The sequence below is a fragment of the Chiloscyllium punctatum genome, chromosome 8 (assembly GCF_047496795.1).
Source record: "Chiloscyllium punctatum isolate Juve2018m chromosome 8, sChiPun1.3, whole genome shotgun sequence".
Classification (NCBI taxonomy): Eukaryota; Metazoa; Chordata; class Chondrichthyes; order Orectolobiformes; family Hemiscylliidae; genus Chiloscyllium; species Chiloscyllium punctatum.
In genome coordinates, this window is record NC_092746.1 from 125,671,873 (window position 1) to 125,694,601 (window position 22,729).

At 43.2% G+C, this 22,729-nt stretch overlaps 1 protein-coding gene across 1 annotated transcript in view; it reads left to right on the forward strand.

Annotated features, from left to right (window-relative positions):
* LOC140480293 (uncharacterized) overlaps positions 1-22,729 on the forward strand; it is a 129,201-nt gene that overhangs the window by 16,034 nt on the left and 90,438 nt on the right. The window contains exons 2-5 of the mRNA XM_072574997.1: positions 706-765; positions 6,159-6,218; positions 6,981-7,040; positions 22,264-22,314. Coding sequence (XP_072431098.1) covers positions 706-765; positions 6,159-6,218; positions 6,981-7,040; positions 22,264-22,314 — 231 coding nt within the window. The remainder of the gene's footprint in view (positions 1-705; positions 766-6,158; positions 6,219-6,980; positions 7,041-22,263; positions 22,315-22,729) is intronic.

A 22,729-nucleotide genomic window follows, 5' to 3' on the forward strand; every position in this document is an offset into this window, starting at 1 on the left:
TTTATGAGTGTGGGAGCAGTCCCCGCTTCACTGTCACTTGGTTGCAACGGGTGAGGTCCACACAGTCCAGACTGGCCAGTATTGGCTGAATATTGGGTTCAGTGCCCAGTTAAATTATTCTTTGAGAATTGAAGTTACTTAGCCAACAGCCGCAGGGATGTTCTCCACTTGACATCAAATTGACACCCTTGACTGTGATTCAGCAAAGGGTGGCCCGGTGGCTCAGTGGTTAGCAGTGTTGCCTCCCAGCGCCAGGGACCCAGGTTCAACTTCAGCCTCGGGTGACTGTGTGGAGTTTGTATATTCTCCCTGTGTCTGCATGGGTTTCCTCTGGGTGTTCTGATTACCTCTCACAGTCCAAAGACCTGCAGTTTAGGTGAATAGGCTATGCTAAATCACCCATAGTGTTCAGGGATGTATAGGTTAGGTTCGTTAGTCAGGGGGAAATGTAGAGTAATAGAGGAGAGAGTCAATGTGGGCTTGCTGGGCTGAAGGGCCTGTTTCCACACTGTTGGAATTCTAACTCTAAAGGTATTACAGCATCAAATTATAGGATAGGCTCGCTCATAATTTTCAGAATCAAAATATCTAACATCAACATCTAATTTTTTTCTTCCCAAAATAGCCACCACAGAAAAGACAACTAACTTTAAATTATTAAAGTGTAATTGTTGAATAAGAATTTTGATTTTTTTGTTTTGACAGCACGAGGTGTCTGCCCACAACCAAGTCAACAGTTTGTGGTTCCGCCCTGCCCTCAACCACGTGAGTCAGCAATAGAACTAATACTGAGAGAATGTTCCAGAATGGGGAATGGGTACAGCTGAAGGGTTATGCAGCACACTGTGGCGCGCTGAGACTGTACAATGCACATTGTTATTGAGAGGCCTGATGACAAATTCATGGAACACACATTACAGCCTCTAAATCCTGACTCCACCCACAAATGGTACACGTTGCGAATCTGTCATCTTTATAAACCTTTTCAGAATGTCAATATCACTGCCAGGGTACAAAGCATTAATCTATTAATTCAGCATGTTCTACTCAGATTTATTCATCAGCTGCTGTTATGTCCCTTGGGAAGTTGCAGGGAATCTAGAATGTGGGCTTCCCCAAAAGACCATTGCAAATGGGACCAGACTTACATTGTTCAGCCCATCGATTCTGCTCTACCATTCAATCATGGCTGATATCTTTCTCAACCCCATTTGCATTGTAACCCTTCATCCCCTTACCAATAAAGAATCTAGCTATCTTTGTCTTAAAGACACTTAATGATTTGGCTTCCACAGCCTTCTGCAACAGTGTGTTCCACAGATTCCCCACCCTCTAGCTGACAAAATTCCTCCTCACCTCAGTTCTAAAGGGTCATCCCTTCACTCTGAGGCTGTGCTCTCAGGTCTTAGTCTCCCCTACTAGTGGAAACATCTATCCATGTCAATTCTATCCAGGCCTGTCAGTAGTCTGTAAAATTTAGTTGGATCCCCCCTCATCTTTTGAAACTCCATCGAGTACAAAACCAGAGCCCACAACTGCTCCCAGTATGATAGGCCCATCATTCCCGAGGTCATTCTTGTCAACCTCTTCTGGAGCATTTCCCAGAACCAATCATCCTTCCCTTGATACGGGGCCCAAAACTTCTCACAACATTCCAAATGCAGTCTAACCAGAGGCTTATACAGCCTCAGCAATACATCCCAGCTCTTGTATTCTAGCCCCCTCAATGTTAACACTAATGATGCATTTGCCTTCCTAACTGTCAACTGAATCAACATGTTCCCCTTCAGCGAATCGTGAGCTCAGACACCCAAGGCCCTTTGTGCTTCAGGTTTCTGAAGTCTTTGCAATTTAGAAAAATGTCTGTGCCTCTACTCTTTCTCTCAAAGTGCCTAACCTAACACTTACCCACATTGTATTCCATCTGCCACTTCTTTGCCCTCTCGCCTAGCCTATCCCCACGAAGTCCCATTTCCTTAACTCTACCTGTATCACTGCCTATCATTGTGTAATTAGAAACGTGCCCTCAGTTCCTTTGTCCAGAATGTTAATGCAAAAGGTCAATAGCTGTGTTCCCTACACTGACCCCATGTGGTCCATAAAGGACAAAAGAGCTGAATTTCAGAGGGTAGATGAGAGTGATAGTCCATGATATCAAGGCTGCATTCGACCTAGTATGGTATCAAGGAGCCCTTGCAAAACGGAATCAATGGGTATTGGGGACAAATTCCTCAGTTGTTAGAGTCATACCTGACACATAGGAAAATGGCTGTGGAGGTCAGTCATCTCAGCTCCAGGACATCCCTGCAGGGGTTCGTCAGGTTAGTGTCTTCGGCCCCACCATCTTCAGCTGTTTCATCAATGCCCTTCCCTCCATCATAAGGTCCGAAGTTGGCATGTTTGCCAATGATTGCACAATGTTCAGGACCATTTTATGCTGCTCAGACACTGAAGCACTCCGTGTCCAAATGCAACAAGATCTGGACAATATCCAGGCTTGGGCTGACAATTGGCAAGTAACATTTGCACAACACAAATGGCAGGCTATGACCATCACCACGAAGAGACAATACCCCTTGGCATTAAATGGTGTTAACATTACTGAATCCCCTACTATCAACATCCTGGGGGTTACCATTTATCAGAAGCTCAACTGGACTCACCACATAAACACAATGGCTACAAGAACAGGTCAGAGGCTAGGAATACTGCGGCAAGTAACTCACCTGACTCCCCAAAACCTGACAATCATCTGCAAGACACAAGTCAGGAGTGTGATGAAATACCTCTACTTGCCGAGATGAGTGCAGCCCCAACAACACTTAAAAAGCTTGACACCATCCAGGACAATGTAGCCCACTTGATTGGCATTGCATCCACAAACATCCACTCCCTCTACCACCGATGCTCAACAGCAGCAAGATGCACTGCAGAAATTCACCCAAAATCCTTAGTCAGCACCTTCCAAACCCATAACCACCTCCATCTAGCAGGACAAGGACAGCAGATATATGGGGATACCACCACCTTCACGTTCCCCTCCAAGCCATTCATCATCCCGATTGAGAAATATATCACCGTTCCTTCACTGTCGTTGGGTCAAAACCCTGGAATTCCCTCCCTAATAGCATTGTGGGTCAACCCACAGCAGATGGACTGCAGTGGTTCAAGATGGCAGCTCACCACCACCTTCTCCAGGATTGGCAATAAATGCTGGCTAGCCAGAAACGTCCACATCCCACAAAATGAATACATTTTTAAAAAGCCAATCCTCTACCCATGCCAGTATCTTGTCCCTAAAACCATGGGCTCTTGTCTTATTTAGCCACCTTCTGTGTGGCACCTTGTCAAATAACTTGCGGAAATTCAAATAGATCATGTCAACTGGTTCTCCTTTGTCTAACCTGCTTATTACTTAGAGTCATAGAGTCATAGAGATGGACTGCACTTAAACAGACCTTCAGTCCAACTTGTCCATGCCAACCAGATATCCCAACCCAATCTAGTCCCACCTGCCAGCATCCGGCCCAAATCTCTCCAAACCCTTCCTATTCCTATACCCATTCAGATGCTTTTTAAATGTTACAATTGTACCAGCCTCCACCATTCCTCTGGCAGCTCATTCCATACATATACCATCCTCTGTGTGAAAACGTTGTCCCTCAGATCTCTTTTATATCTGCTCTCACCCTAAACCTATGCCCTCTAGTTCTGGACTCCCCAACCCAGGGAAGAGACCTTGTCTATTTATCCTACCCATGCCCCTCATGATTTTATAAACCTCTATCAGGTCACCACTCAGCCTCCAACACTTCAGGGAAAACAACCCCAGCCTATTCAGCATCTCCCTATAGCTCAAATCCTCCAACTCTGGCAACATCCTTGTCAATCTTTTCTGAACCCTTTGAAGTTTCAGAACATCCTTCCGATAGGAAGGAGACCAGAATTGCACACAACATTCCAAAAGCGGCCTAACCAATGTCCTCAAAGGATTCTAACAGATTCCTGAGACATGATCTCTCATTGATGATGCTGTGCTAGACCAGGTCCATGTACTCCACGATCTCATCCTTAATAATAGATCAAAAATCTTTTGAATGACCGAGGTCAGGCTAAGCAGCCTATGGTTTCCGGTCTTCTACCTCCCTCCTTTTTTGAAGAGAGCTGTAGCCTTAGCCATTTTCCAGTCCTTTGGGCCTCTCCCTAACTCCAATGAAAGATCATCTCCAATGCCTCTATAGTCTCCTCAGCTATCTCCTTCCTTCAAAACTCTGGGGTGTAGTTCATCTGGTCTTGGTGACTCATCTACCATTAGATCTTTCAGCTTCCTCAGCACCTTTTCTTTAGTGATGGCGACTGCACTCACATCTGCCCTTTGATTCTCTTGGAGTTTCGGAATGTTGCTCGTGAGTCTCAACATAAAAACTGATGAAAAGTGCCTGTTCAGTTCCTCTGCCATTTCTTTGTTTCCCATAACTTCTTCTCCAACCTCATTTTCCAGCAGTCCAATGTTCATCTTGCCTCTCTCTTACATTTTATATATCAAAAAAAAGCTCTTGTAATCTTATTTTACATTACTAACTGGCTTATATTTCATCTCCCTCTCCATTTATTCCTGTTTTAGTTATCCCTTGCTGTTTTTTAAAGGATTTCCAATCCTCTAGATTCCCACTAATCTTCCCCACGTTGTATTCTTTATCTTTGCTTGTATAATGTCTCTGACTTCCATTGTCAGCCATGGCTGCCTTGCCCTCCCTTATATGTTCCTTATTCCTTGGGGTGAATTTCTGCCATGCCTCCTGAATTACCCCCAGAAACACTTGTCATTGCTGCTCCACTGTCTTCCCTGCAAGGCTCCCCTTCCAATCAACTCTGGCCAGCTCCTCCCTCGTATCTTTACTGAATTGTAATGCCATTCACATGTGAATCCAGCTTCTCATTCTTAAGCCACAAGTTAAATTTTATCATGTTATGGTCACCTCCCCCCATGGCTTCCTTCACCTGCAGCTCCTTAATCAAGTCTGTCTCATTACACATCACCAAATCCAGAACTACTTATTCCCTAATGGGTGCTACCAGTAGCTAGTCTGAAAAGTCATCCCATAAACACTCCTCGACTTGCTTATCTTGAGATCCATTACCAAACTGAATTTCCCAGTCCCCCTCTCTATTGAAGACCCTCAAGATTATTGTAATAGTGCCTTTCTTACCTGCCTTCTCTTTTTCCAGTTTTACTTTCTTCTCCATGTCCTAACCACTGCTCGGAGGCCTGGACCGAACCTTCATCAAGATCCTTTTTCCTTTGGAGTTCCTCAACTGTATGCACACCTTCAGACTCTATATCACCTCTTGCTATGAATTTATGTTTATTTCCTGCTAACAAGGTAGTAGGAAACCTGCCCATCTGCCTGTCCTTTTGACAAGGCCTTTATCCTTCCCAGTGGATCTCAGCCCTGAGTCCCTTCACGCCACATCTCTGTGATACCCACAACACCACATGCACCAGTTTCAATCTGCACTACTAGCTCATTTCCCTTGTTTCATATACTGCATGCACTTAACACCAACACCCTCAATCCTGTGGTAACTGCCAACCTTCTCATATTAATAATTCTTGTCGTCATATCTTATGTAATTGGACCAAGGAAGAGCCAGAATGGCTACCAGTCTGTGTAATCAGTTCCTCCTGAAATTTACTATCACACTTTTGCTGACTGTTAGTTGACTTTCTGTTGCAAACTGTCCCAGTTTTTTGGGCCTGAATGAAATCCTGACTGATCTGTTGTGCCTGAAGTTAGATTCCTTACCCTTTCCATACTCCTTGTCCTGTTACTTGTTCTGGAAATTTTACTCTCTTCTGAGCCCTTGCCCACTTTAACCTTTTCCATTTAATTCTCCATGCAACAGAATCCACGCACCTCCCACTATTTAGTTTAAATCCCAATCCATTGCAATAGTTACATGATCCGTCAGACTCATCAAGTACCTTGAAGTTTTAATTTCCCAAGGCTCCTGTGATGTAGGGATTGACATCCCACCCAGACTGCTGGCCCAACATCTATGTTTTTTCTCAAAATGGTCACCATAGAAAAGACAACTAAGTGTAAATTATTGAAGTATAATCGCTAAATAGTATTTTGATATTTCTGTTTTGACAGCACAAGGTGTCTGCCCACAACCAAGTCAACAACCTGTAGCTCCACCCTGCCCTCAACCACGTGAGTCAGCAATTAAACTAATACTGAGCGAATGTTTCCGAATGGGGAATGCGTACAGCTGAAGGGTTATGCAGCACATTGTGGTGCTCTGGGACTGTACGATACACATTGCTATTGAGAGCCCTAATGACAAATGTATTGAATACACATTATAGCCTCCAAATCCTGACCCCACCCATGAATTGTACACATTGTGAAGCTGTCATTTTAATAAACATTTTCAGAATGTTGATATCACGGGCAGGGTACAAAACATCAATCTAGTAATTCAACATGTTCAACTCTTAGATTTATTCATCAGCTGTTGTTATGCCAGTTGGGAAGTTGCAGGGAACTCAGAATTTGAGATTTCTAATAAAACATAAGATCTAAGAGCTGAACAGATAATTTTGCCCATTGAATCTGCTCTACCATTCATCTATGAAATCTTCTCCATGGTGAGGATGTTCTCTACTTGCTTCTGAATGGATCCAGCTAAAGCTGGAAGCAGGCAAGGTCATTTCCGGTTTCTGGGTCAAGTCCATTAATGGGCACTTGAAGCCCCTTCCCACCTGAAAAAAACACCAGCCTCCCCTTCTACCTTGAGATTCAGCCAAAGAGCTGTTGGGTGTAAGGATTGGATAAGCTGTATCGGAATTTTATGAATCAAAACATCTTGCAGACTAAAATCTAACTTTTCACACTCGTCAGTAAAAGACAGATAAATGTGAATTTTTAAAGCATAAGGTTTAAATGAGTCCTTTTCTTTTTCTGTTTCGACAGGACAAGGTATCTGCCCACCTGCAGCTTCCCAGTTACTGCCACTCCCACACCCTGAACCATGTGAGTTACCAGCCGTACTAATATCCAAGAGAATGGGCAGTAGGTACAACCTACTATTAACACCCGCTCAACACAAGAGTTTTGTCCATCTGTGTTCTTTTAGGTTAATACTGTGCACTCCCAACATCACTCTTGCACCCACCCCCACCATTCTCTGTATTTATTCCACACTGACTCCCACCTGCTGTTGATGACAGATGAAATTCTTCACTAACAACCAAAGTGAATGCTTTTCTTCGAGCTGGGGTGGACAATGGCTGGAGCTGAAAGGATATGCTCCATGCTATAGTTCTATCAGGTGGGAGAATGATAGTTCCACAGAATGCTAAGATCCTAATTCTCCCAAACTGAGCTACATCCCTCCCACACATCATCGAAACAGAGGCTCACTTCATGCCTTCAGCATGCGTGTGTTCTCTGTGTAATTTTGTGAGAGAAATGTCTGATCAGCTACTCATACTTAATGTTCATATAAAAGCATTATAAATATTGACAATGCTGATATTTATCTTATTATTGCTGGAGCTTATGTATTAGATTCTTTCACAGAAAATAAGACCAAAAAAATCATGTTTATTTCGATTGAAGGTGAATTCATGACTCTGGAGCATTAGTCCAGGAATCATTCCAGATGTATTTCTGATTTCTTCTTGGTCTCTCTCAGTTTGAGCACAGTTCTTATAAATAAATGCCCAACTTCACAAGTACCATGATTTAAATGTTTTTGGTTTTACACATGCTTTATAACCAGGGTAATGCATCAAACACCTTAAAGGTAGAGTAAATATTGCGTGGATGCCAGGCTAGGTATTGGTGAAGGAGAGGGGGACACACTGTTGGGATAGTAAGGGTGAAAGAGAAAGGGATGAGGGAAGGTTTTAGTATAGGATGGATGACAAAGGATGGAAATAAAGAGCAAAAGCAAAACAATGTGGATAAATTGAAAACAGAAACATGCTGGAAGCAATCAGCAGCTGTGAGAACAGAAACAGACATATTTTCTTGGATGTGATATTTTATCAGAAATTTCTGATAAAGTACATCGTTTGGGTATTGCTGTTGAACCTCCACCTACCATACGAATGTAAGACTTATGACCAGGAGTAGGCCTCTTTCAGCTTCTCAAGCCTGCTCCATAATTTAACATAATCAGGGCTGATCTCATCTCGGCTTAAACTTCACTTTCCTGCCTGCTCACCATACCTGATAATTCAACCCATTACTAATTAAATATTTGTCTAGCTCCTTCTGAAATTTACTCAATGTTCCAGCTTCTGCCATACTCTAGAGTGCTGAATCACACAGATTCACAGCTCCTTCGGAAGTAACTTCTCCTTGTCTTTGTTTTAGATCTGCAATCCCTTATCCTAAAACAACGATCTCTTGTTCTAGATCGCATTACATGAGGAAACATTTTTCCTCATATGTTGTCAGTGTCTTTAACATCTTTTATATCTTAAGTAGATCTCATCTTATTCTTCTAAACTCCAGAGAGTATAGACCTAAACTGCTCAATCTGTTTTCGTAAGACAAATCCCTCATCTCTGGAATCTAGTGAATCTCTTCTGAAGTGCCTCCAATGCAGCTGCATCCCTCCTCAAGGAATGGGGCCAATGTTGCACGCAATACTCCAGGTGTGATGTCTCTTCAGCTCTGATAGAGTCATGTAGGCTCAAAATATAAGCTTGCTCTTTTTCCATGGATGCTGTCTGACCCTCTGTGATCTCCAGAATTTGTTTTCAGTGTCTGTACAATTGGAGCAATATGTCTTTTCTACTCTGTTACCGTACGATGTGAAATGGTTCTTCCTCATATCTCCCCCACACCTCTTGTGTCTTTCTCTGTCTCCTTGTCCTTGCCCCATGAGAAAATGGGGCCAGCTTTTTTCTGTTTACTTTCCTCTACCCGTAGAACATCTCCCTGCTCAACATCATGTTTGGACTGGTTTTAAGTTGAAGAATCCATTTGCCATGCATTATACACCTTTCATTTACCCCTCACTTTGTTTCCACTACTCCTTGCTCATGTTGGAATTTCTTACCCTTTTCCTGAACATCTTTTTCTTCAAGAATATCCAATGTTTTCTTCCAGCTTTTCGTTTCAGACTTTAGCTCCTTCTTACTCTGACTGGATCTCCTCTCATCTCACTGCATTTAGCCCTCCACTAATTGAGAAGTTCTACTTTAGATTGTTCCTTGCTCTTGTCTTATATTAATCTAAACTGAGTGTGGCATCAAGGAGCCCCAGCAGAATTAGAATCAATGGGCAAACTCACTCCCCACAGTGCAGAAAAAGGACATGCACTCCATCCAATCTGCACTAACCCTCCAAAGAGCATCCCACCAGACCCATTTATCCCCAGTCTATCTCTGCATTTCCCATGGCTGGCCCACCTAGCCTACACATCCCTGGATACAATGGGGAAATTTAACATGACCAATCCACCTAACCTGCACATCTTTGGACCGTGGGAGGAACTGGAGCACTTGGTGGAAATCCACACAAACACGAGGAGAATGTGCAAACTCCACACAGCCAGTAGCCCAAAGCTGGAATCAAACCTGGGTTCTGGGCGCTGTGTGGCAGCAGTGCTAACCACTGAGCCACTGGTCCACTGGCTGGAGCCATACCTGGGACATAGCAAGATAGTTGTGATTGTTGGAGGTCAGGTATTTCACTCCAAGACATCTCTGCAAGAACTCCTCAGGATTGTATCCTCGACCCAACCATTTTAATCTGCTTTATAAGTGTCGTCCTCTTCGTAATAATGGTCAGAAATAAGGATGTTTGCTGATGATTGCACAATATTCAGCACCATTTATGTTTCCTCAGGTACTGAAGTAGTCCATGTTCAAATAAAACAAGATCTGGACAATATTCAGGCTTGGGCTGACAAGTGGAAAGTAATATTCACGCCACGCAAATGCTAGGCTATGATCGTCTCCAATAAGAGACTATCTAACCAACGCCCCTTGATATTCATTGGTGTTACCATCACTGAATCCCTCACTATCAATGTCCTGGGGTTACCATTGACCAGAAACTCAACTGGATTTGCTACATAAGAACAGTGGCTACAATGGTAGATCAGAGGCTGGGAATACTGTGGCAAGCAACTCACCTCCTGACTGCCCAAAGCCTGTCCATCTACAAGGCACAAGTCAGGATTGTGATGGAATACTCCCCACTTGCCTAGATGGATGCAGCCCCAACAATACTCAAGACGCTTGTTACCATTCAGGGCAAAGCAGCCCACTTGATTGGCACTCCATCCACAAACACCTACTCCCTGCACCTGACTCTTAGTAGCAGCAGTGTTTACTGGCTGCTAGATGCACTGCAGAAATTCACCAAAGATGGTGAGTTAGACAGCACTAAGGGCAGCAGATGCATGGGACCATCACCTCCTTCAAGTTCTGCTCCAAGCCACTCACCATTCTGTCTTGGAAATATATCATTAGTCCTTCAGTGTTACTGGGTCAAGATTCTGTTATTTCTCCCTCAGGGTATTGTGGGTCAATCTACAGCTCATGGGCTTCAGTAGTTCATGAAGGCAGCTCACCATCACCTGTCAAGGGGCAACTAGGAATGAGCAATAAATGTTGGCCCAGCCAGCGACACCTATTTCCCATGAATGAATTTTTTAAAATTGTGTTATTAACCTCCCCAGTATCATCACTTTATTCTTCCTGCATGTCTCTTTCATATCCCTATAGACTGGTTTCTCTACCCTATGTTTCTCTCTCTCTCTCTACCATACTTGCCTCTCAACACTAATCAAAAAGATTCTGTTCTTGCCCTTCAATTACATCCTCTACTCTGAACTCTTTTCAAGGGCAGTTAAGGTGATGGACAATAAATGTTGGTGTTACAAGCAACACTCACATCCCATGAAAGAGTTATAAAAAAATCCTTCCTGAAATATTAGTTGCCTTTCCTATTTTTTCTGAATATTTTGTATTCAGTGTTGATGTGTTGAGCCCTGACCAGTTTGAAACAATATTGGTGTAACTTGCAATATTATACTATTGCCTGCTATTTGTCCTTGTAACTCAGCAATAGTTTGTATATTTACTTAAAAGATTATAAAGCTGATTTGTATTTTCTTCTTTGTCCTAACTAGTGAATTGATATCTCATAGGAACACAGGAAACAGCATCAGGAATGATCTATCGAACTTGCTCTGCTATTCACTTAGGTCCTTGCTGATTTTCTACCTCAATATCCTGCACTCCTACCAAATCTCGTACTAATTTACAGCATAGAAATCTATCAGTCGTTGGCTTCATTATGCTCAGTATCCATGGACCCTGAGTGAGGGAATCCCAAAGATGCATTTTCCCGAGTGAAGAAATTCCTCCTTCTCTGTTTCCTAAATGTTCTAGCTTTTATTCTAAGACTTTCCTCTGGTTCCATGGGAAACATCTTTCCTAAATTGACCCTGTGGAATCCTATAAGAATTTTCCATGTTTTACTGAAATCACCCCTCAATTCCTTAACACCCAATTTTCTCAATCTCTCCTCAGGACAGTTGCAATGTCCTAGGCATCAGTCTGATGTAATAATCTGTCTATTACAAATATTCAGTACTTTGGTATGTCCTGATATTGAATTTATGTACCTCATGCTTCTTTATTCTATTTCTAAGCACTTGGTACCAATTTATTGAACAATGCCCTGACACTTTAACCATGTATCTCTCTCCATTGCTTGACCAGTTGAGTTTTTCCAACATTTTCTGAATTTCAGATTGCGGGCATCTATCATGTTTTGCTTTTGCCTCTGTCCACTTTATTTCAGGGGCTGGCAGTGTTGTGGTGATACTGTCTATGGGACTGAGTCCAGGCTCATGTTCTGGGAACATGAATTCAAATCCCCCCATACCAAGACTGGGATATAATTTAGTTATAAATATAGAAGCTAGTTTCAGTGAAAATGAAGAACTGCCATTGATTGTTGTAAAAGCCATATGACTCATTAATGTCCTTCATGGAATAAAATCTGCTGTCTTTCCCTGGTCTGGCCTACATGTGACTCCAGACCCACAGCAATGTAGTTGACTCTGAAATGATCTCGAGATCCACTGAGATCAAGGGAAATGAAGTAAACAAAAGGTCAACAAAAGTTGGGCTTTCGACTGATACCCACATCCAATGAAAACATTTTTCAAAAACACCTCCACTTCCGTAATGAACTTCCTGGGAGGACATTGAGGTACAATACTGCCAAGATGGAAACCAGCTCTCTTAAGTATTTACTTCCTGTCCAGAGCTGATCAGAATGCACCAAAACTCCTTTATTCGAGCTGCCTTGTATAGCAGTGATGAACAAACAATTGCCTCGATGGGCCAATTTTTTGTTATTCATTTACAGAATGAGGGTTGTTGGCTGGGCAGTATGTATTGCCCTTGCCTAATTGGCCAAAGGGCAGTTAAGAGTCAACCACATTGTTGTGGATCTGGACTTACATGTAGGCCAGACCAGGTAAGGATGGCAGTTTCCTTCCCAAAAGGATTTTAGTGACCCAGATGCAATTTTCCTGACAATCAACAATAGGTTCATTGTCATCATTAGATTCTTAATTCCAGATTTTTACTGAATTCAAATTCCACCATCTGCCATGAAACCTGAGTCTGCAGAACATTATCTGGGTCTGGATTAACAGTCCAGTAATAACACCACTAGTCTGTCCCCTCCCTTTGTTGCCCACATCTGCCCCTACATCTTCTGTTCTGACCTGGTTTTACATTCAGTCTCATTTTTCTTTAACCTGTCTTGTTTATAAGTGCTGAGACCAGCTAACTCAGCACCGTATCAGAATCCTCTTGTCGGTGGGATTCTTTACTAGCTTTGGCTTTTCGTACAAAATCTGATTGCTTTAATTGCTTAGGCAGTCATACATTCAAAAAGGTTTGAGAATATGTTTGAAGACGAAGAAGAGGTGATGCGCTATTTTAAGAATGAGATTGGGAAACACTTTCCCACTAAGCATAAAGCACCAATGATAGGCGACAGATGGACCAATCTCAACAGGAAGCTATGCACAGAGGAGGCTGCAAATCATAACACAATTCACCACCTGCATCTCCGTCAGGTTCAGATTGATGTTGGAAGCACAAGATTGCTGAATTTATCCTCAATCGTGAAAACCTTACAGCAGTTTCCTCACTTTTATTATAAAGCCTTTGATTTATCCAAAAACTCAGATAAGACTCCTAGTGGGACCATTCTTTTAACCTTGTTCGAGATGATTGTTTGGCTTTAGCGCATAAACAGGATAGTCAAGGAACTTTTAGGATTTGGTAACATGGCATCTGAACTTTTGATGTGGGCTACCAAGTAAAACCTGTACTTGTAGCAATAAGGGAGCATTTTATGATTGTGTGTCATCGAATGTATACTTGTTCAGTAATATTATGTGGTGGTCAGGATAGCTAGACATTTAAAAATGGATTTCATGACTCACCTCTTTGTTTCTATTTTACAATCCCCAAAGCACCCATCCATGTACCTATCCAAATGCCGCTTAAAGGTCGCCAATGAATCTGACTCTACCACTCCCTCGGGCAGCACATTCCATGCCCCCACCACTCTCTGGGTAAAGAACCCACCCCTGACATCTCCCCTATACCTTCCACCCTTCACCTTAAATTTATCTCCCCTTGTAACACTCTGTTGTACCCGGGGAAAAAGTTTCTGACTGTCTACTCTATCTATTCCTCTGATCATCTTATAAACCTCTATCAAGTCACCCCTCATCCTTCGCCGTTCCAACGAGAAAAGGCCGAGAACTCTCAACCTATCCTCGTACGACCTACTCTCCATTCCAGGCAACATCCTGGTAAATCTTCTCTGCACCCTCTCCAAAGCTTCCACATCTTTCCTAAAGTGAGGCGACCAGAACTGCACACAGTACTCCAAATGTGGCCTAACCAAAGTCCTGTACAGCTGCAACATCACCTCACGACTCTTGAATTCAATCCCTCTGCTAATGAACGATAATACTCCATAGGCCTTCTTACAAACTCTATCCACCTGAGTGGCAACCTTCAAAGATCTATGTACATAGACCCCAAGATCCCTCTGTTCCTCCACCTGACCAAGAACCCTACCATTAACCCTGTATTCCGCATTCTTATTTGTTCTTCCAAAATGGACAACCTCACACTTGGCAGGGTTGAACTCCATCTGCCACTCCTCAGCCCAGCTCTGCATCATATCTAAGTCCCTCTGCAGCCGACAACAGCCCTCCTCGCTGTCCACAACTCCACCTATCTTTGTATCATCTGCAAATTTACTGACCCACCCTTCGACTCCCTCCTCTAAGTCATTAATAAAAATTACAAACAGCAGAGGACCCAGAACTGATCCCTGCGGAACTCCACTTGTAACTGGACTCCATGCTGAATATTTACCATCTACCACCACTCTCTGACTTCGACCGGTTAGCCAGTTTTCTATCTAATTGGCCAAATTTCCCTCTATCCCATGCCTCCTGACTTTCCACATAAGCCTACCATGGGGAACCTTATCAAATGCCTTACTAAAATCCATGTACACTACATCCACTGCTCTACCCTCATCCACATGCTTGGTCACCTCCTCGAAGAATTCAATAAGACTTGTAAGGCAAGACCTACCCTTCACAAATCCGTGCTGGCTGTCCCTAATCAAGCAGTGTCTTTCCAGATACTCGTAAATCCTATCCCTCAGTACCCTTTCCATTACTTTGCCTACCACAGAAGTAAGACTAACTGGCCTGTAATTCCCGGGGTTATCCCTATTCCCTTTTTTGAACAGGGGCACAACATTCGCTACTCTCCAGTCCCCTGGTACCACCCCAGTTGCCAGTGAAGACGAGAAGATCATTGCCAACGGTACTGCAATTTCCTCTCTTGCTTCCCACATAATCCTAGGATATATCCCGTCAGGCCCGGGGGACTTGTCTATCCTCAAGATAACCTTAACCTTCCTCTTAAATTGAACCCTGTGAATTTCCATGCTTGATGTTCACTTCCAACTGTTAAGAACATGTAGTTATCCAATGGTTTATTAACTATACTTGCTAGTTAAAGTTACTCAGTCCTCTTACTGACACTCAGACAAATCGGCCACTTACTAATCTACCTCTCTTCTCACAAGGGCCAGTCCCAACTCTGTGCTTCTATTACTTTTTTGATTGCAGTTTGATTAATTGCCATGATTGAATCAGATTTTCATTTTCTGTCTCACCAGCAAAAATAAGGGTTGCACCACCTTCCAATCAAAGGCAACATCACCCAGGTGAGTCGGAGCTTTCAGTTCCACAGAGGTACCTGGGCAATGTGTAGACATGTGTTGGTAGCAGCACATCATGCTGGGACTCCTCCAGGGTGGAGTCAGTCTGCAGCATCAAAGATAAATTGCCTTTAGTTAATCTGCTGATTTCTTCACACACCCTGTCCTTTCTTGTAACCTCTGTAATGCCGGGGGACAATTGTCATCAGCTAATTCAGCACAGTGCAGGAATGAATTTGCCATTCTTTACAGCTCAGTACCACACTAGGAGTCACCAAACTCGAGTGGTCAGGACTGCAAGAGAGCCTGACAATATGCTTTTAATTTGAAAAGCAATACAAATTAAACATTTCCCTTTATGTGCCTCTCTGTCTAATACCTTTCAATCCCATAGAGATACTGCAAGGACTTACCTCAAGTCTCTCTGTATGGGAGATAGCCATTGGTAAAATACCAGCAGTAACAGGAAGCAACCCTTAATTGACCACTTTACTGGTTTGATTAGCTTCCAGGTGAGAGGATGCTCTTCACGTTCCCTACCACTGATTACATTGGAACAGCTGCAGGGACATGATGGAAATGCCACTTCCCTTTTTCCATGTTACTTTATGGGCAAAGTCATCCTTCATGCCACTTCCTGCCCATTTCCACCTGGAAATTCCAACACCACTCAGCCCAGGCCTACAGGGTGGGAAAATCCAATGCTTAAATCCAGAAGCTGTAACAGTAAAGCTGCATAGCAGACCTGGTGTGCCCTTGGGTCCTAACCTCTGCTAATGTGGAAACATCCTCTCCATGTCCAGTCTATCCAGCCACCTCAGTATTCTGTAAGTTTCAATCAGATCGCCCTCATCCTTTTAAACTCTATCAAATACAGCCCAGAGTCCTCAATCGCTGCTAATATGACAAAGCTCTTCCTTCCCAGAATCATCCTTGTCAACATCTTTTGAACCCGCTCCAAGACAGCTCACTTTTGCTTCGATACAGGGCCCAAACCTGCTCACAATATTCCAAATGCAGTCTGACAAGAGCCTTATACAGCCTCAGCTGTACATTTCTGTTCTTGTATTCTAGCTATCTTAAAATGAATGCTAATATTGCCTTTTCCTTCCTAACTGCCAACTGCACAGTAAACTTAAGAATATCCTGAACTAGGACTCCTTAGTCCTTAGCGCTTCAGATTTCGAAAGCCTTTCCCTAATTAGAAAATACCCTACACCTCTATTCTTCCTCCCAAACTTCATGACATTACTTCCCCATGTCATATTTGATCTGTCATTTATTTTATAAAGTCTTTCAGCAGCCTTCCTGCTTTGTCAACACTATCTGTCCCTCCGTCTATCTTTGTGTCTTCAGTTCCTTCGTCCAAACGGTTAATAAATAGTGAATAACTGTGGTCCCAGTATTGACCCCTGCAGAACTCCAATAGTCAGAAAGATATATAAGAGACACTGTATCATCAGGGTAGATGCAATAGAGGTGAAGAGATTGGGAGAATGGGATGAAGGAAGATTGAGAGCAGGTATAGTGAAGGTAAATGTGGTATCCTGTGGACTTAGGCTTCACTGAAAGCCTATCCCTGGAGTGGAAATGGAGAAGTTGGAGAAGGAAAGGGAAGGGAAAATGTCAGAGGTAACTGAAGGGTGAAAGTTTGAAGTAAAGTTGATGAGATTTTCCAGTTAAAGGCTAGATCAGAATAGAGGGTTGATGCAGTCACCAATGTATCAAAAAAGGAGGGAAGGTGGAGACCCAAATAGAATTAGGACAAGGAATGCTCTACATGTCACACAAAAAAGGCAGACATAACATGGTTCCAAGGGGACTAAGTGATTGGAGTTGATGAAGGTGGTGTTCAGTGTATGAACAGGATTAGCTGTGGGACGGAGGAAGCAGCTAGATGGAGATTGGTTTGGCTTCTGTTCAGTTAAGAAACAGTTGGTCCTCAGACTGCCCAGATGGGGAATGAGTCGGGGAGGAAAAATTTGGAGACAATTGGAAACTGTTAAAGTGATTGAGGACACAGCAAGACTCACTAATGGAGGTTGGAAAAGAATGGACGAAGGGAAAAAAGTACAAATCAAGATAGGGTCAAGTAAGGTCTAAAATATTAATTTTACCAGAGGAATACAGTTTGTCAATCTTGAGAAGGATTTGGAAGCAGTCATTCAGGGTGGGCTGACTGAGGATGGCTTTGAACAGAAGATATTCAGAGACAAAGTCATCAACAGTTCCTCTTCCAATAGCTCACACTCAGTGATGGGGTTACAGTGGAAGACTTAGTAAGAGGAAAGGTCGGAGGTTTGATAGCCACATGAATGTGGCTATTCCAGACAGTAGTGGCACCAGGCTTGGCAGGCAGTCTAATGACAATCTTCTCATTAGACCTGTCTCTGACTCAGAGCAGCAGCAACACCAGACATGATGGCTGGACCACATCAGGGTCGGAGCGGGCTCGGGCAGCTGAGTCACTATGAGTCACACTGATACTTACTCCATTCTTTGTCTGAGCAGCATTAACAGCAGCAGCAGCAGCAGGCCCGACAGACTTGTGTCAACTGGGTGCAGGTAAGTCAGCACACTTTGCAATTGCACACTGATACCCAAGCTGGATAGTTCAGTGCGTTGCAGCCTTATGCCACTCCAGCAAAGGACTGTGTCTTGGGCAGTTACTGATTAACTCTCATGTAAACTGAATTCCACTTTCTTCCTCATTACAGCAGCACCTCCTCTCGCAGACCTGTGCCATCTAGGTGCATTTGAATAAGTCTTCAATTGCACACTAATACTCAGACGGTGCATGTGTAATAATACCAATGTTGGACATTGGTGCAATTTCTATAACAGATTCAAGAGCTAAAAATCACACAACACCAGGTTGTGGTCCAAAAGGTTTAATTGGAAGCACACTAGCTTTCGGAGCGACGCTCCTTCATCAGGTTGTAGTGGAGGGCTCGATCGTAACACAGAATTTATAGCAAAAATTTACAGTGTGATGTAACTGAAATTATACATTGAAAAATTGATTGTCTGATGAGCCTTTCATCTGTTAGAATACAGTGATAGTTTCACTTCTTTCATGTGTAAATCACAAAACCTTTTTTTAAAAAAGTTGCATTCTCAGGTTAGCTGTTAACAATGGTGATAGCTAGACAATATGTTGAAGGTGTTGGCCCCCTGTGTTCTCTGTCTATGCCATGATGTTTAGATTGATTCTAATCTAAAAAGTGAGATAACAGAGTTTTACATAAATTCATGCAGTTTTTGAGCTCAGAGTTCTACATGAGTGCATGCAGTTTTTGAGCAAAGTACAATGTAACTCTGCAAGTACAAATTCACCCCCCAAAATATATGTGTGCATTTGTCTGTCTGTGTGTGTGTGTGTCTGTCTGAGGTGGGGATTGTGAGTGTGAGAAAGTGTTGATTAGAATCAATCTAAACATCAGGTCACAAACAGAGAACACAGGGGGCCAACACCTTCAACATATTGTCTAGCTATCACCATTGCTAACAGCTAACTTGAGAATGCAACTTTTTAAAAAAAAGATTTTGTGATTTACACATGAAAGAAGTGAAACTATCACTGTATTCTAACAGATGAAAGGCTTAACAAACAATCAATTTTTCAATGTATATTTTCAGTTACATCACACTGTAAATTTTTGCTATAAATTCTGAGTTTTAGGATTGAGCCCTCCAATATCACCTGATGAAGGAGTGTCACTCCGAACGCGAGTGTGCTTCCAATTAAACCTCTTGGACTATAACCTGGTGTTGTGTGATTTTCAACTTTGTACACCCCAGTCCAACACCGACATCTCCAAATCAAGATTCAAGAACAGCTTTCTTTGCACTGTTATTAGATTTCTGAATGGACCTCTCAAATTTCAAATCTCTTGATCTTTGTGCATCTTATTTGCAGCCATAACATCGTATTCTTCACTCTGTTCAATTATCGTGATGCACTTTCTTGGTATGATCTGCCTGTTGTGCATGCAAACCAAACCTTTTCACTGTACCTAGGTACACGTGACAGTAATAAGTCAAACCAAATGAAAGTAAATCCCTTGTTTTAGCACTCTAGCTGAAAACACTGAGGTCACTTTTGAAAGGCTGATGCTATCAATTAACCCAGTGAAATACAGGACTTGGCGTGGACCTTCTCCCTGTACATTTCAGTAACATGTTGGACTCATCACATGATACTCAAAATCTATTATTCCAATTGCTTTGGCAGTCATTATTGCAAGGGTGGCTGAAAATGTGCTTGACAGGCATAAGGAGAAAGTGAGGACTGCAGATGCTGGAGATCAGAGTTGAAAATGTGTTGCTGGAAAAGCGCTGCAGGTCAGGCAGCATCCAAGGAGCAGGAGAATCGACGTTTCGGCCATGAGCCCTTCTTCAGGAATGAGAAAAGTGTGTCCAGCAGGCTAAGATAAAAGGTAGGGAAGAGGGACTTGGGGGAGGGGTGTTGAAAATGCGATAGGTGGAAGGAGGTTAAGGTGAGGGTGATAGGCCGGAGTGGGGGTGGGGGCGGAGAGGTCAAGAAGAAGATTGCAAGTCAAGAAGGTGGTGCTGAGTTCGAATGTTGGGACTGAGACAAGGTGGGGGGAGGAGAAATGAGGAAACTGGTCACCAGACCATACCATCGCCAGACCATAGCAACACGACGGCTGGAGGAAGAGCGCCTCATCTTCCGCCTAGGAACCCTCCAACCACAAGGGATGAACTCAGATTTCTCCAGTTTCTTCATTTCCCCTCCCCCCACCTTGTCTCAGTCCTAACCCTCAAACTCAGCACCACCTTCCTAACCTGCAATCTTCTTCCTGACCTCTCCGCCCCCACCTCCACTCCGGCCTATCACCCTCACCTTAACCTCCTTCCACGTATCGCATTTCCATTGCCCCTCCCCCAAGTCCCTCCTCCCTACCTTTTATCATAGCCTGCTGGACACACTTTCCTCATTCCTGAAGAAGGGCTCATGCCCGAAACATCGATTCTCCTGCTCCTTGACAGGCAAAAGCCAATATATGATCATTTTTTCTTCAGAGTGAAATGGGGCAACACTTTGTATAGGAAATGATCCCCTCACTTTGTCTTTCCCTGATTTTGTTCTTAATTGAGAGGGTAATGAGTCTATATAACTCACAAAGTCGCAAAGGGAGTTGCAAGAGCTGACTGTTAGATCACTGGCCAATCAAAGCTGTAGAAATATGAGACCAGTGGCATCCTGGGAAGACAAAGGTAGAACATGGAGCAATCAGCAAACTTACAGGATGGTCACATTCTGGGGTACAGGAGTGGCATGGTATCTCAGTGCTTAGCATTGCTGCCTCACAGAGCCAGGGACCCAGATTCAATTCCAGCAACGGGCAACTGTCTGTGTGGAATTTGTGCATTCTCCCCGTGTCTGTGTGGGTTTCCTCCGGGTGCTCCGGTTTCCTCCCACAATCCAAAAAATGTGCAGGTCAGGTGAATTGGCCATGCTGATTTGCCCATAGAATTAGGTCTTAAAAATGTGTTGCTGGAAAAGCGCAGCAGGTCAGGCAGCATCAAAGGAACAGGAGAATCGACGTTTTGGGCATAATCCCTTCTTCAGTTAGAGTTAGGTGCATTGGTCAGAAGGAAATGGGTCTGGGTGGGTTACTCTTCAGAGGTTCAGTGTGGACTTGTTGGGAAGAAAGGCCTGTTTCCACACTGTAGGGAATTTAATCTAATTATAAATATAGAACATAAAAACCTGCTTTGACTTCCAGTATGACTATTTTGTTCATCCAGCTCAGTACCTTGTTCCCACTTACTCCCCAAACCCTTTGATCCCTTCAGACTTAACAGCTATATCTCCACCTACCCATTCATGAAGGTAAGGACTATATCTCTATTTTTCCTGAAAACAAGATCATTATTTTTGTTTCCCCAACCATGATTTCCTTAATAAATTGGTAAAAAAACACAGTCAGACAGTGGAAATTCAGTGTGAAGCTGCAACAATCTCCATAGGGAGAGGCACAGATTGGAGACATGGTCACAAAGGTTCAGCATTGTTTCAGCATCCACATTCCCTTCATGGTGAGTTTCCTCTTGGAAGCATGCTATCACTCAGTTTAACTTGTAAACTTTACACGAGTTGGTCTGCCCTAAACAGAAGTGTCTACGTATCTACAGCGTTTCAGCAAAATCCACTGAGGTATCAGTGCAAAACCATAAAGAAAGAGAATCAGAATATTTTTGTTGACCTTCTGGACCTTTTGCCCTTGTTAGGTTTTTCTTGGCCTGCATCCTGAAGCATTTTTTCTCGAGGGATCACCCATTGTTCCACCACTATTTTCTGTCTGCCCACTCCATTTTATCTTGGCTAGATCCCTTCACAACACAATGAAGTGTTTCCTCTTCAAACCCAGAAGTTCCATATTAGATTTTCCCTTGCACTTGTCCATTGCTCATATGTAAACCTCATAATACAATGATCAGTCTTCCCTAAATGTTTTCCCATAGACTTGGAGACCACTTGGCTGCTCTCATTTCCCAGCTCCAAAATGCCTCCTTGCAAGCAAGAAAATGCTTATCAAGGAAGTTCTCCTGAAGCTGCATAAAGAACATCCAAACCATCCAACCCCCGCCCCCCCATCACCTTCCAGTGCTTTCCTACATTCACATATCACATACCTCGCAAGTATCCCACTTTCTGCCCCACTTATTTTTATCCTCGCACTTGCTTTAGCCCAGCTGAATATCAGTTGTTTCTGGCTCACTTTCAGCCATTCTAAATGGGCAATTGTCCAGCAGACTTTAAGGAAGCCAGACAATTAATAAGGATTGTGCCTCCCTCTGTAACTCCCAGACAAGCCAACCATTGTTGGGATAGTTTCACCCAAGTATCCCATCCTGAATCCAGGTCGATTAGTGTTCATTTTGAACTGAACTGAATCCTGTTCTCCTGTTCTTGCAGCTGCACCATGCCCAGACGCAAGCCGTCAGCCAAGGAAGAGACCGGCTGCAGGTGAGTTGACATGATTCCATGCTGAGGCGTGGGCTGGGTGAAAGTATTCAAAAGAGTACGATATATTTACAGGATGATATCTGGTTTTTACGCAAACCATTTCTAGGCAATAGCTGGTGGCACCTTGTTTTAAATTCCACTTGATTTGGTCTTAATCCAGGGATTCCCAAACAGTGGGTCATGACCCCTTTTGGGGTCACAGGATGATTATTTATTGTCCAGGTTCGGATGTAGCGATGGGGAATATTGGCAGACGCTCTGGCTGGACCCTCACTGTATGCCAAGGGGACAGCTTCTCGCTGCTTTGATTGGTAACCCTACATGTTCCTTTTTAAATATTAAGCCAGTTGTCTTTTGAGAGTTAATATTAAATCTGCTTCCACCATACTTAGTGTACTCCAGACTTTAATCATAG